Source organism: Otolemur garnettii, unplaced genomic scaffold, assembly GCF_000181295.1.
Source record: "Otolemur garnettii isolate 467f Iridium unplaced genomic scaffold, OtoGar3 scaffold00012, whole genome shotgun sequence".
Taxonomy (NCBI): Eukaryota; Metazoa; Chordata; class Mammalia; order Primates; family Galagidae; genus Otolemur; species Otolemur garnettii.
The window spans coordinates 18,195,995-18,211,823 of NW_003852407.1; the positions used below are offsets into that span (position 1 = coordinate 18,195,995).

Genomic DNA, 15,829 nt, shown 5'->3' on the forward strand with positions numbered 1-15,829 from the left:
AAAGTGTTTCTACCCTTGTCTGTGGAAAGAGGTGGAAAAAGACGAGGAAATGTATACATTGATCTATGGGGCTTCATGGTTATTTCTTCTTAGATCATCCTGGTAGAGAATTCTTTATGTTTGTAGAAAATATTTTATTCTTGATTTTCAGAAATTTCTGCTCTGGGGATTTTTGGTTTTGTAGGGTCAAAGTGGAATAAATTACCACTATGGTTTTTTCATCTGTTTCTGTCTAATAGAAATTTTATGGAAAATGTGAAGATTTTGCCTTTGAATTTATCAACTATAGGTAGTTACAGGCCATTGTGATGGGTAGATTTTTCAAGTGTGAAATGAATTATGAAGTATTTTATTCAAGAAACTGAAATATCCATGTGGTCTTAGGCTATGTAGATATTTAAGAAATAATCCTTATAAGAAGTGTGTGTTCTTGTAAGCCATGTAAAATATAAAGACATACAATAATTTAAACGACGCAAAGGAATAGAATGGTTATAGAGCATGACAGCAGGAGCGACACAAGGAAGTAGATGCCAAGTGAATACCATAGCTGAGAAGTACCTTCACTAGGCAATTTACACGGCCTCCAAGCAGTAATAAATATGGTAATGGATGAAGAGAGCTTTGAACTGAGTCTTAGAGAACGTATTTGTATATGGAAAGAAAAATGATAATTGAATGTAAGCAAACCTAACAGAATGCACTAACAGAAGATAACACAAACTATAGAAATGATAGATTACCTTGTCTATAACATCAGCAAGATTCTGAAACATGATGCTTAAGAGGAAGTTAGACATGTTTGAGGCACAGTGAAGAAGCATTTTGAATTTCAGGTTCAATTGTGTGAATTTTATTTCCCTGTCTATGTGGTCCTGCGTATGTTTCAGCAGGAGTGTTACAAGAACAGATCCTTTGCTCGCAAAGTCTGAGCATGTATGCAAAATTTTTTGGCTACAGGAAGAAACGTAAAAACTGATCTTTTCATTATTATGTTCAGGCTTATGGTAAAAAGGACTCAATCTATAAAGAATGAATGGACATAAAGGGATTAAAGAAATATAGCAAGGGGATTGTGAGATTAGAGGAATACTATAAAGGAGTTGTTAAGATTTGGTGACTGACTTGTCCCTGTAAAAAGATATGAGGAATTGAAAGAAAAAGTGGAAGATGCAAAGGCAGTTTCATGTTTGATACCAGGAAACAGAGACCTAAGAGAGAAAAGGAGGCTGAGTGACAATGAGATGAGGTTTACAGATACTGAATTTGCAAATCAAGTTGGTCCCTTCAGGACTACCCTGGCTTGCTGGCCTTGATAAAATCCAAATGTTTAAATCAAATGGCTTGGGAGCAGAGGGAAGTTTTGTCTTGAAATGGTAATTCTCTTATCATTCTTTTATTTGTCAAATCCTTTCTGGGTATCTACTCTGTGTCAGGCCCCACTTCACTCCTCGTGGTAGATCAGATTCCTCGCACCTTGGAGTCCCCGCTGGGCGTCTCTCATCTTTTCCAACTCTGTGTCTGATCGCACACGTGAGTTCCTTTCCTCTGTAGCCTTCCTACTTTGGCCTTTTACTTTAACGACGTGAATATCTTTATATTGCTGTTTGTGATGTCTCAGCTTCTCAGTGGGCACAATCTGATCTTAGCAGCCGTCCTTTTCCCCTGCGACGTGGGACTCTGCTCGGACAGTCTTCCTTTCCTGGCTAGGATGGGTCTCCGAGAAGCACAGATTTGGGATATTCGTACAGTTAGTTGACAAGGGACTCAAGGTAAAGTTACATCTAAAACTGTTTAGTTGATACTTAAGCACTTAAAAGAGGTGATCAAAGGACAGAGTATAGAGGAAAATATTTTTTTTTTTTTTTTTTACCAAATAGTCTTATTTAAAGGGTCATGAGTCGAAAAGGCAAAGGAGTTAGAGAAAGTTATAAAGGAGAACAGTTCAAGGAAAGGTTGTCGACAAGGTTTTATAGTGTGAGGAGATAAAAGAGAAGGAGAATATACAAGGTTATTGGATTCTGTCACTAGAGGATGGTGAGTGGTGTTTTATAAAACAAACTTATTTAAATGTAATAAAATTTACTCTTTTTAAGTATATAGGTCAGTGACTTTTGACAAATATATGCTACACATCCAGTTCATCATTACCTCAAACACGAGACAGAAATTCTACCTTTCCAGAAAGTTCATTCAAAGCCCCTTTGTACGCACTATCACTCCACCAAACCCCAGTATGATTTTATTTTGCCATTGAACTATTCAAAATTTAAACAACTGGAATTCTTCCATTCATACTCTTTTGTGTTCACTTTCTTTCACTCAGGAGAACGTCTGTGAAATTCCGCCGTGTGCTTGTACCTGTCAGTAGTTTCTTTCTTTTCGTTACTCAGAAGTAGTCGCCTTTATGACTTTTGCTCCATTTACCTAGTTAGACATTGATGGAATTGGAATTGGGAATTTTCCAAGTTTGGACTATTATAAATAAAGCTACTCTATGAACACTCACATAGACGTCCCAGGGATATTTTTATTTATTTTGAGTAGATGCATAAAGTGGAATGTGAAGTCAAACAGTAAGTTTATGTTTAACTTTTATAAGAAACTGCCAAACCGTTTTCCCATGGGTTTGCCCCATTTTGCATTCCCACCAGCCTCTTCAGTTTTAGGCATTATAAAAAATATGAAATGTTGGTGAACTGCTCCTTAAATTTGCATTTTCCTGATACCCAGTAGCTGAGGACTAATAGTGTTGAGCATCATTTCACAGGCTTATGAGTCTTTTGTGGAGAGTCCAAGTCTTAAACTCATTTCCTAAATAGTACATTATCAATTTTCTCCACACATTCTGGACACAGTGTTTGTCAGAGATGCTTCCACCTGGATTTCTGGGGCCCCTCTGCGTTGCTCTGTCTCCTTCAGGTCCCCGCCTCGCCCTCTTGCAGATGCTGCCACTGCTATGGAACTCATATTTCTTCCTCAGCCCAGCTGGACTGCCGCACTCCTCTCTGTGCCAGAATCTCTGTATCATTGTTGGGAGTTTGTTCCTTGGCAGCGAGCTTGGTGATTCTGGGTCTCCATCTCATACATTTCTCTTTTCTCAGGCATCAAAGCCTTGCACTGCCTTTTTCCAGTGTCTAAGAACAGAGTCTCATAATTTTTTGTACAGATTTCAAGTTGTTTATATCTGGAGAGCTAATTCTGTATCAGTTACTCCTTCATGGAAGGCAGTGGAAGTTCTGCCTTGGGGGATGAAAGAATGATATTTCTAGGAAGTAAAGGGAATAGGAGCCCGATTACAGCAGGGAAGAAAATAAAGAGGAATTTACCTGTCATACATTTATTTAACAGTTATTTTAAGGCACTAAATATAGTTGATCTCTGTAAAGAAAATGCAACTTCATGGAGAAGTTAGATAGGGAAACAGATAAATGTGATAGCCGCAGAATGCACTGTGGTCAGTCCCCAGAAAGGGAAATGGAAAGTGCCGTAGATGTACCTAGAAGATTCAAGAATTCCTCAGAGGGAAAGAGCCACCTAAGGTGGATCTTAATGTCTTCATAGAAATTGTAATCTGAGGTAGGGATCAGGACATGAGAATATGACATGAGAATATTGTGACTGCATGTATAAACCGTTCATTTTAAAAATATTGCTAGTCAAAGCAAATTCAATAGAGAATAATAGCTGGATAGCTGGTCCCTTCCAATCACAGATCAAAGGACCTGTGATTAGTCAAGGGAAGCAAAAATAAACTCATTGAAATTACAGATTTTGAAGAGACTGAAGGGATGAGAGTAAGGGAACACTGGGCAGGGACACTGCAAATTGAAAGGATTTGGAGGAGAAGCAGTGTCAGTCACCTCAGCTCTGAGAGTGTATGTGTGTCAATCTGCGGATTCAGTGCTAAGTGTCTCTAGTACTGTGTCTCAGGTTCCACTGAAAATACAGTAATTCTAGTGTCAGTAAAGGTATTTTTACTTTCCCCCATGAGTAACAAAAACTAAATGAGCTTTTTTTCATAAAATATTAAAGATACTTTCTGTTCATCACTACAGAGCCTTTGCATGGAGGAGAAATTATTTGTAACCACAAGAGAACTAACTTATTCTACATTTTGGAAAGAATACAAAGATGTTAAAGGAAATAACAATGTGAAAAGCTAAGTTTTTCCTAAAAGTGCTGAGTTGAGATAAAGGGACGTAGGAATAATTAGGGTGATGTATATAAAGGAAGCACATAATTAAAGGCAGACAGAATCTTTGAGGTTGGGTGATTAAACTATGCAAGGATAAAAATTGAGCAGGGAAGAGTTGACAGTTTATAAATGTGGCATTTCTGTTTTTTCCACAAATGGAAGTTTCATGTTTGTAGAGTCTCAGCAAAACTTCAACTCTGCCTTAGATCCAGGAGGATCTTGTCTTTCATGTAATAATTCTGAGCAAGGAAGGTGGAGTTTGTGGCATGTTTAGAAAGGGTGAGAGTCCTGTCTGAACTGAATTCTGTAAATACTCACCATGGCTATTTGTGCACAGGCTTCATAAGAAGGAGCTCTGTCAATTATTTTTAGCCACAACCATTAATTCATTGCATCTTGTAATTTTAGGTGAAGTACATCTTACGTAATATTCTACCGACACCATTTATGGAGTAAAAAATCAGACATCTAGAGACCAAACAATTTCAACTAAAGAACTAAAGATGCACAGTTATCAGTCATGTCAAAAAAATGAATCTGCATGAATACCCAATTCAAAGATCTTTTGATCATATAATGCTGTCTCCTTTTGCTGGGTAAAATCTTTAAAAATGAAAAGTTTTTAGTCACATCATACTTGCACTGGGATAAAAATAATAACAAGAACTTCTGAATTCTGGTTCAATCTCGCGCTACTTATGATATCATGTCCTTAACACATTTTAGTGCAAATTTAATCTCATAGCATTTCATTTCCCCTACTTTACCGTATGTGAAACCTCAATCCTAAACCACGGAAGTGTCATGGAAATTCATTAGTATTCACAAAATAAGTTGAGTGGCACAGTCAAGAACGCGTAAAATAACTCATTACTATCCTTGCTTGGTTTAATAAAGCAAAGCAAATGTTTTGACCATGATAGCAACTGCCTGCTTGTTAAATGTGTATAAAAGTCTTATGTCTAGAAAGAAGGCTCACATGCCCCATCAGGATTCTTGGATAGGACATCAGAAGATTTTCACCTGCTTGTTCTGTGGGCCTTCATCTATTACAGAGAAGAAAATGCATATCAATGTATGAACTAAAGGGGAAAGATGAAACATGACACACACAAAATACCTTGTTTCTCTGAAAATAAGACACTGTCTTATATTTATTTTTTCTCAAGAAGACACACTAGGGCTTAGTTTCAGGGGATGTCTGCGCTGAAATGCATGGCATGGCTAGGCAGATACGCTGCATACCCACGCCTATCACTAGGTCTTATTATCAGGGTAGGGCTTATATGTAACAAAAATGCATAGAAATCCTGCTAGGGCTTATTTTGGGGGTGGGTCTTATTCTCAGAGAAACATGGTAGTTATTCCAAGTAACTAAGATACTTCAGAATATCCACACTGATACCATGAAGGAACATTCAGAATTCAAAACCAAGTGATATATAATACATTTGAGATGTCCTAGGAAATATTTTTAGGACTGTTTCTCTTTATTTGGTCATACTTTTAAAATATGAAAGCATCCTGCTTGGTATAATTTATACTTCATGACCAGAGAGATGTAATCCATGACCTGCCAGTTTTGTGAACTTGGACAAGTTATGTAACTTTTTATGTTTTGTTTTCCTCATCTATAAAATTAAAATAATAACCCCATTTCATAAGATTGCTGTGAGGACTATATAAAATATGTCATGAAAACATCAAGAGTGCTTAGCTCCATCTCTAGCACATATTGTCAGGGCTCAAAAATATGTTAGTGTTAGGCATAAACATGTGAGTGACATGCATGTATGTTTGAGGTCATATACATATACACACATGCATCTGTATGTATACTCACATATATGGGATAGGATGACCACTTTTATCTGTAAATAAACATACGCCCTTTCACAAAGATTGTGTTTTTGGAGGAAGATAATTGCAAGGCTCTCCTTAAAGGATATTTAAAAGACTATAGTTTAAATGAAGATGTTGAAAACATCTACCATCTTTATGGGCTGGCATTGTAACATAAAACAACAGCATTACTTCTCTGTTCCCCCAAAGTCAACTGAAATGAGGACACCACACTGTTGTCATTGAGACACTGAGTGTACTTGGTGTCTGCTGTTTAAGGTCAGTGATTGCAACTGTAAGCTCGCCCAGTAGAGTCCCAGAGTCAAAGGACCACGACTAAGCACTTTGGGAGAGTTTCATGGACAACCTGGCTGTGCTCCTGCAACCTTCAGTTGGTTCAGGACATGCAGCATTAGAATCACTGAGGCACATCGGACTGAGTGAATTTTATGATGAGTACAGCTTGAATGCTATAGTGAGAACATCAATCACTCTTCGCATTAGACTCCAATTTTCAGAAATGGAAGGTAGAAAATGAGGTTATTATGAGGATGAAGGAGACCTGCTTTTATTTTTTTCAGCCAGAGAAACTCATGCAGGATTTAAGGAAGAAGTTCAGGGCATGAGTAATTACATATTATGTACATTTGAAGATGTGGGGTCTGTTTGAAGGGAGTGCTTAAAATATACTTCACAATTATGTTTTAAGGGGTGTAGGGTGTATTTAGAAACAAATGGATTGCCTTTCTCTTTTTTTTTCTATTGTTTTTAATGTTTACTTTATGATGCTCTGCAGCTCTGTATGTTTTTAACTTTGCTTGAGATTTTATTATGGCTTCTTAGATTCCTTTTTATTTGTTACAGTGTTAGTAACAAGTGATTGTTTTATTTTAGCTTTTAGAATTTTTAAAGATTTGCTCTATAATTTTCTGAAATATTTATGAATCTCCTCATTAGAGAAACTTTTAAGAGTACTAACCCTAAGAGTGAAGAATATTTTTTGCATATCTGGAACATCAAAGCTTACTACTCTGTATATGACTACTAACTATCCTCTGTTTTTTTTCTTTAGAGGTGAATAAAGGTATTTATTTTAGCTACCCATTACGACGTCATAGCTGTGCTGTTGTAAACATCCCAGCACCATGTGTCAACAAAATTATTTCACACATCGAAGATATGGAGTCTAAAATACAGGAGCACTTGAAAAGCGTAAGAAACTTCTTTAAATGCTGACATTTCTGCAAAATCTATAGAGCCTAGGGTCTGTTATTTTAAAAACCCAGGAAAATATTTTATTTTTAAAATGATAATTGAAATACATTTTACAGCCTTTCCCCAGTTGCCTAATTTACTAGTCTAGACATATTTATTGAAAGTTTCAATACAAAAGGATAAAATGACACTATTAAATAGAGTTCCTCCCCAACCTGTTTGCTCTTTACCCAGAGATAATCATGCTGAGTACTAATTTTCATAAGCCAACTTGACTAGTAAATTAAATAGTATTTATGTGCTATGTGGGGACACTAAACTGATCAGAGGATTAAATGAGTAAGTTGGTATATGTAAGGACAGTGAGCCCTTTTTAATAAGTACTCTCTCTCTTTCTAAAGAAACAAATAATAGGTCTGTTGAAAGAGAATGTAGTGATTCTCTGTCTTTTTAACCTGTTGAAGTTTTCCTTTTTTATCCTGCAGGGAGTTCAATCTTGAAGTCACCGTAGCTTTCAATTATTTTCAAAGGATTACTTAGGAATACCCCCCAAAATCACACACACACACAAACCACTAATTGTCTTTTCATAACCTTTATCGGGATGACGTTTCTGAGTGACTAGTGAGGTCTGCAACTACCCAGACACAGGGTTGCGTCTGCCAGAGACCTGTACTACTTTTCCCTAACCACTGCTAATGCCCCTGGCTCCGAGAACATTTGGATGGTCCTCACAATTCTCGATCTAGGATGTCATCTCCTTAGAGAGAGGTAGTGGAGTAGAGGCGTTAACAGGATTTGTCCTGTGAATTTTGGATTCCGTTGAGAAGATGCACTTGGGCATCAGAGGGCCGCATGTGGCCTTGAGGCTGCAGGTTCCCCACCACTGAGTGGGCAGGCAGCGTGTTCTGTGACCTTGTATGGGAATAGAGATGATGCCGTCGTGTTAGAACAAGTGTCAGCGTATGATATGTTTTTCAATATATATTTGCCATTGTTATTTCTATAATGCTGTTTATATCATTTTCTTCTATCAGTATTATGTGATCTCTATTGCTTCTGTATTTCTCCTGATCAGAATACTTCTTCAGAGAGTGCTTTGCAGGGGACAGGGCTGAGGGTGTCCTGAGCCTCTAAGACTATGTCAAGGAACTATCAAAAAGAGAATGTATATTTATTGATATGCTATGCTTTACGCTCCGTATGTGTTATCCATGTTGTTAAATGATGAAAATAGATACAATTAATAGTAAATAATTATTTCAGATAAGATTTGTTAAAAGCCTAATGTAAGTCAGACACCATGTCACTTCTCTGAGGCCTCACAGAAGTGCTGTGGAATGGCTATTGCTATACATAATTGATAGACAGGAAAATAGTAAGTTAAAACAATTCAGCAACTTGTTTGAGATCACAAGGCAGAACTGGAATTCAAACATGCTGTCTGTTATCAAAGCGTGTGTTCTTTCCCTACTCCCCACTGGGGGCTTTGAATAGTTGATAAACAGCCAAATAAGAGGGATAATGGGCCAGCTAAAAGATTTTCTTACATAAAATAACTAGCAAAATAAGCCAAGATATTTTACTGTTTATCTTCAGGAAAACTGAAAAGAGAATCTTTCTCATGTGAATACAGAGTAAGCCAACTGAGTAAATGGAAATGCTCTAGGAAGGAAAGCACACAGGCAGCCTCGTTCAGTGCTGTCTTCTGGTACCTAGTTCAGTGCTAGATATCCAGTAGGCAACCAATTAACATCTGTGGAATGAAAAAAAAAGAATCAAGACCTAAAGCAGAAGCTTTCTTTTCTAGATATATCCAAGGTACTAACCATCCAATATTGTAAGAGCTATCATGTACTGAATATCTGCTGTTTTCCTCGTGTTTAATAAATGTCTATTTCTGTTGTATATTCTTTATTACTTTACAGGTAAGGATTCTAGGACTTAGATAAGTCAAATAATTTACATACATACAGGCAGTGACACAGGATGTCCCACAGGTAGATAAGAAAATAAACAAATATTATATTATGTTTTATATTGTCAATATTTATTTATCAACACAGAAATATTTTGTAAAGATTTTATGAAATTTTATAATGAATATTTTGTAAAGAAAGGTATATAGAGCTACAGTTTCCCATTTATCCTGTGTATATATGTAAGTATGATGACTTTTGGAACAGTCTGTAGGATTGAACTTAGTTCTACCTGATTTCAAAGCCCATTCAGCCTCTATTTTATATCTCTAAAGAGTAGAGATCTTAATTCTCCTGATAAAGTATTACTTGGCATTTTGACAAGAGACACAAAATAAAAATGTTAGATAAGTTCACTTCTACACAAAAACTGCAATAATGATAATGTGTGACAAATAAATATGATATATATATTCATTTTATCTGAAAGGAGGCTTATTATAAAATAAATGCAATGACAACTTTTAAACTTCCACATTTATTTTGTATATTTTTCCAAATTTAAAACTATTTTATTAGTTTTAATATTTTTACCTATGTAGTTGGTAGTTAGATTTGTTAGTGGTAAATTGGTTAATAGATAATTTTTGCTTTTGTTTTTTATACTGTATTTTATACTTCGGCCATCACAACTACTCATTAGATATTTAGTTAGCTACATATTATTTGAATGAACATTTTAAAAGTGTATTGATAACCAGTTGTCTTTTTGACACATAAAAAAAGAATTTCTGACTAATAATCTACCACAACGAGAAAACAAACTTCCCTTTATCACTTGGAAAGATGAACTTTGGGTAGTTTAGTTAGACAAAATTATACTGATGGAGGACCTTAAATTTCCTCAAAATTAAGGAAAATTAAGCAAACTGGAAAGAAATACTTAAAAGATATGATTTCTTTGATAAACAAAAACTAGCAGGATCTATTATTTCCAAATATGTAAACACATAAAGGTATTTATGGGAAGAGTTTTTATGATGCTTTCCTATTGATCAGAATTCACAATTAGCTCAATCATGTATAAATCATAGTTTCACATAAAGCAAGTTACTTATGTAAGGAATATTTAAAATGAATACTTATCTTGCAGAAATATACTACATTTTGGTGAACATATGTCCCCATATTTTTTAATTAAATTCCACAATGCCTGAGTGAAATGCAGGGAAGGGGGATTTCTTCTCAACATTTTTGCCCCTTGTCAACATTTCACTCAATAAAAGTTATCAACTGATGAAAGGAAATAGAGGATTTTCTGTTTGTACTGACGTGTGTGTATGTGTACACGTGTGTCTGTGTGTGTGTGTACATACATGTGTGTATTCATCACCTGCAATCTCAGGTCCTGCTTATGCCTGTCTATTCTATTACTCAGGAGACAACAGGATACCCCTTTATCTGTTCTCAGAGGTATTATGTGTGCAGAAGGCAAAGCAAGGCAGTAGAACACGTACCTGGTTATTCCCAGCTGGAGCCTTCACTCCAAATTTCATTGTAATCTATCTCCATAATGAGTTGCACAAAAAATAATTCTTATTTTGAGTTTTAGGTTATTCGAATTCTTCTGGATTTTAAGGTTAGGAGTCAAAGCAGATGACTAGCTTAATCATCTCTCTAAGTTTCATAAATCTCATGCTTTATGACTCTAGTTGTTGAAAAGGTTTGGTGCAATAATGAGGACTGGCTGGCCCATGAGGGTCCAGAAGCCAGCCAAAGAAAAGGGGGCGTTTGCCCATGTGCAGGTGTCCTTAAACTGTCCTGCTGAAGCCTTCAAGTCTGACAACGTAGCTAAAGTAATGATCTTGACTTTGACTGTGCTTATTCCACACACTTCACCTATTACAGCTGAAATTTTTCTCTGGGACTGTGAAGGGTATATTTATGGTAGAATTGGGGTTGTGTCAAGGACAGAGAGAGTGCAATACCCTTTCTAGGCCAGCTTTTTTTTTTTTTCTCTTTTTTAAATTAGCAGGTTTCTCTTGTGTCTAAATTGTGTTTCTCTACAAACATCTTGGTTTTTATATTTAACAGCCCTATTGAGATAATTCACATACCATAAAGTTCACCAGTTAATTAAACAAATTGTATATTATAGAGAAATGTACCCATTATCATAATCACAAGTGACCAAATATTATATGATCCCATTTACGATAAATATCTAAAACAGGCAAGTGATAGAAAAAGGATTTGTGGTTTTCTGGGGCTGGTAGTGACTGCTCATGGGTGTGGGGTTTCTTTGGGAGATGTTACTTGTTTGTTTTTAAACAGGGAAGTATTGGTCGTTATTAGATAAAATTCTCTAAGTAATTATAAGGCTGACATATATTTGAGTATGAAATATATTAAATGAGTGAAAGGTTAATTTTCCCTGGATCAACTGTTATGATTCACTTGTGCACAGCGATTTCCAGTACCGTCAGAATTCACACTGCACAGCCCATGCAGTCACAGCAGTGCACCAGCCAGAAACTTGTCTATTAATTTTTAGTAGCTGAATTACAATTTGAAATTTTTAAGAACTTCTCAGAGTTACTATGAAAGTTTTCTCCATATTTTGTTTCTGTAAAGAATCTGAAAACAGTGCAAAATAGTGAAAATATTTTGTATAACTTCCCAGACAAATAAACAATTTCATTTTTTCCTCTAATGCATTCAATTAGACTGCCTAGGCTACAGATATCCTTGTTTAATTTGGAATGAACTCCACTAAATTGAAAATTTCCTCTTGATGTAATCAACACAAATCATTAGGATGCTACCAGGACTTAAAAGAATGACATAAAGAAAAAGTACTTAGAAATCATTGTTTTAAGTGTTAAGACTATGTTGAACAAAATAACATTTTCATTAATAACAATGACAATAAAGCTAATATTTATCTAAAGCTCACTATGTATCATAGGCTGTATTAAACAGTTAACATGCATGATTTTATTGAATCCTCATCAAGACTTTATGGGGTAAAAACTGCCATTATCCCCAGTTACATATGAGAAAAATAATTTCAGAGGTTGATACCTGCAGATCATGTAGTCAGCGGCAGAGCCCGCACCCCTACCAGGTGTCACCAAACGCTAAGCACATGCTGTTCTCACTGTGCTAGGACATCTATTTCTGGGAATGTATCAGCTATGAAGATCAAAAATAATAGTGTTAAAATGCTTAAAATTCTGATGGGAAAACTTGTCTCTGCTTACACCAGTGCACATATATTTATAACTCTGAAACCTAGCATTTAATCATCTAATTTTCTTGCCTTCCTCAGTTGAGGAACACCACATTGAGCCCAATCACAAAAGCTGAGGCCATCCAAAGCCATTCTGAGGTGGAACTCTGTTTCACTCACCAGAGTCACTGATGGTGAGATTGTGATAACTCTATCTTTAGAATTTCTCACAATTCTTTCCTGCCCTCTTTAATTTCTGTTACGGTTACAGGCATACTATTCAGTATTAATGCCCCATGATTACACATTTCAGGATACAAAAGAGATTCCTCACATAAAGTCATAGTTTTTCTTTTAGGATGGAAAACAAAGGGATTTATGAATATATTTTTGTAATCAAAAATAAAATTTAAATAATTAGAATATTTTGTAACAATTTCCGATAGAAATACATAGTTAAAAAGTAGATTCAATAAAAATGTTAGCAGTATATGCATCAAGCATGAATTTGTGGGTACTATGGTTTAGAGCTATTAGTAAATAAAGTATTTCATTTTCCCCTATAATGTGACAATTTTTTTAAACTATGTCCAGTTTTTTGATTTGAGACTCTCTTCACCTTTGCCACTCTATGCTCTTCTGAAAAAGAGAGGAGTAAGAATTGCAGGAAATTTTGGAGTTGGCTGGATACAATTGATTACTTATATTAGATATTTAAATCAAAGCTCTTAAATACCACAAATATTTATAACAAGTGAAATTTAAAGGTAACAATTTAAAGTGACTTGAGAGATTGCTAAAACTCATCCACATATTTCAGATAGGCAGTTATGGATTGAGTAATGCTTAAAAATTTGCTCTGGTTATTGTTGATCATTTCAACATAAATAGTTTTTAAACACTAGGTACCTGAAATACTGTTTCCCCATACAATGTTTTTTTTTGCTTTTTCCTCACTTCTATAAAAATATTGCTAGGGTAAAGTTTTGATATCTGTATTACCCCAACATGTGTCTCCATAATAAATTGCACACTACTTCAAAAAACTGGGGTAATGTGTATTTAATTTTATAAAGCGAATCATCTACTACAGTGGTTCTCAACCTTCCTAATTGCGGCGTTGTTACAAATGGAACAAAGGGGTTGCGACCCGCAGGTTGAGAACCACTGATGTCCTATCATCTACCATTGCAGTATAAAAAGGATCAAACTGAGAATATCAATTAAGCACTCCTCACTTGTTGAGGACTTTAAAATTTGGGGATAATTATGTCATAATTCATTGAAGTGCCTCTTAACCAATTTCCTACTGACTCTCTTGTGACACTTCAGCTTCAAATGGCTTCTTAGAACTGTCATTTAAATCAGCCTGATGTAGGTCTCTGAATTATGCAGGATTATGAGTTGCTAGTCTCTAAAACCAAGAGATAACATATCCCTGAAAATTCAATAGTTCAGAATCTATTAGTTTTCTCACTGAATGTTCATTTTCTTATCTGCAAAATGCCTGTTTATCTTTTACCCATTTTCTCTCAGATTTACTTGTATTTTTTTTATTAACTTGGAATGATTTGTTAACTTTAGTGGGTTGTATGTGTTGTAATTAGTACAACAGCTCTTAATTTTCATGTGGTTAAATTTATCATTTACCCCTACTTTAAGTGTCTTATGTTTTATTTGATAAATCTTTTCATACTACAGAGTCATATAAAATTTTTCCCTTATATCTTGAAAAAAATTTTATTTGAAATTTATCATTGGCAAACTAATTTCTTTTGTGTGTAAGAATTGAATACATAGCTAATTTTATTTCTTACAGTAAGGAAAGTTTCATTGTAAATCTAGTGATTTCTTAGAAATTATCTGTACTGTCTGTCATAGATCAATTTTATATACAATTTTATGTTTCTGGTTTCTTCATCCCACTGATCAATTTTCCCTCTCTATTTCAATCCCTAATTTCACTAATTTATATGCTTCATAGTATGTTTTGATATCTGGTATAGTAGTACTTTCTGTTTTCCCTTTTGGAGTTCTTTGATTTTGCTTGTATCTTATTTTTACATATACATTTCAGAATAAGCACGTCACGTTATATGAAAAAAAAAAAAACTACTGGGATTTTAAGAAGGATTGCATTCATCAGGTTTTTTTTTTTTATTATGTAGAAGAACTTAGTATCTTTCACAATAGTTTGGACTTCACTGAATGTATTATCTACTATTGGCACAAGAAAATTCCAGGAGCATAGCAAACAACAAAACCTGTTTTGAGGAAAGGATTGAATAGGAGGGAATGGGGAGTATAAGCAAATAGATGAGTATAATAATGTTAAATTACTGGTTCTGTAACATTTATTTAATATATAGATATGGATAAATACTATGTATATATAGATAATTATATATGTTTTCTCCCATTTGTATTTATAGTAATTGCTATTTAGATACTTTAAAATTTTTTATCTTATTTTTTATGTATTTATAAAAACATTCATAGTAATCTTATTTTCTATATTATTGCAATTACTTTTGATGTCTGAACATTTAACTTATTTATAATTTTTTTTTCACATAGAAATTTAAATGTAGCCAGATAACTTGTTATTATAAATTCTGGGATTGTTATATTGTTTGAAAGTTTCTTCTTCATATCATTAAAGTTCCTCCTAAGATTATTAAAATACTTTATTTTTTCTAATTTTTAAAATATTTATATTTAGCACTTTAAACTATCAGAAGTGTGTTTATGGGATGAAGCAGATAGAGCACTGTCTTTTCCAAATAATTATTCAAATTGCCCAAATATCATTCATTTAATTATTGTCTTTTCCATTGGTTTGAAATGGAAATTTTATATTAAACTAAATTCTTACATGTTAGAATTTTTTCCCTTATGCTGTTGTAACAATATAGTAAGTTCTTGAACTTATAACTTATTTTATTCTATTTTGAATTTGGATAATGAAATCCTTGTACTAAATTTTATATTTTCTGTTTTTAGTATAATATTGCAAGGAGACATATGCCTTATGTTTATTATTATATTTACTTTTATTCATTCCAGTATTTCTATGATATCTGAAGTAAATTTTTTTATTTTCAACACTGACTTGTTTCTTAATTATTTATGTATTCTTCATTGTCTTTTATAAGTTATAAACCACATTTGTTACTGGTCCTTAGCATAGTGTTTTGCTGGTTTCTTTTTTTAAACAGCTGTCAGAGTTTGCTAATAACAAAATCTTTTCTAATAAATAGAAAATTTTACTTGTAGTTTTTATAAATAAAAAGGTCATATATTTGGGTAAGAAATTGGGGCCTCTACTTTTGTATAAATAAGCTTAGTTTTTGAGTTGCTATATAATATCTTAGAATATTTCACTCCTAGATCTACCTGCCTTTGTTTCTCACAGCTTTTCAG

At 34.3% G+C, this 15,829-nt stretch overlaps 1 protein-coding gene across 1 annotated transcript in view; it reads left to right on the forward strand.

The window, feature by feature from the left end:
- The window catches only part of CCDC178 (coiled-coil domain containing 178), a 388,120-nt gene that overhangs the window by 17,131 nt on the left and 355,160 nt on the right, over positions 1-15,829 (forward strand). Inside the window, exon 3 of the mRNA XM_023510168.1 lies at positions 7,113-7,252. Within this exon, the coding sequence (XP_023365936.1) occupies positions 7,113-7,252 (140 nt within the window). The remainder of the gene's footprint in view (positions 1-7,112; positions 7,253-15,829) is intronic.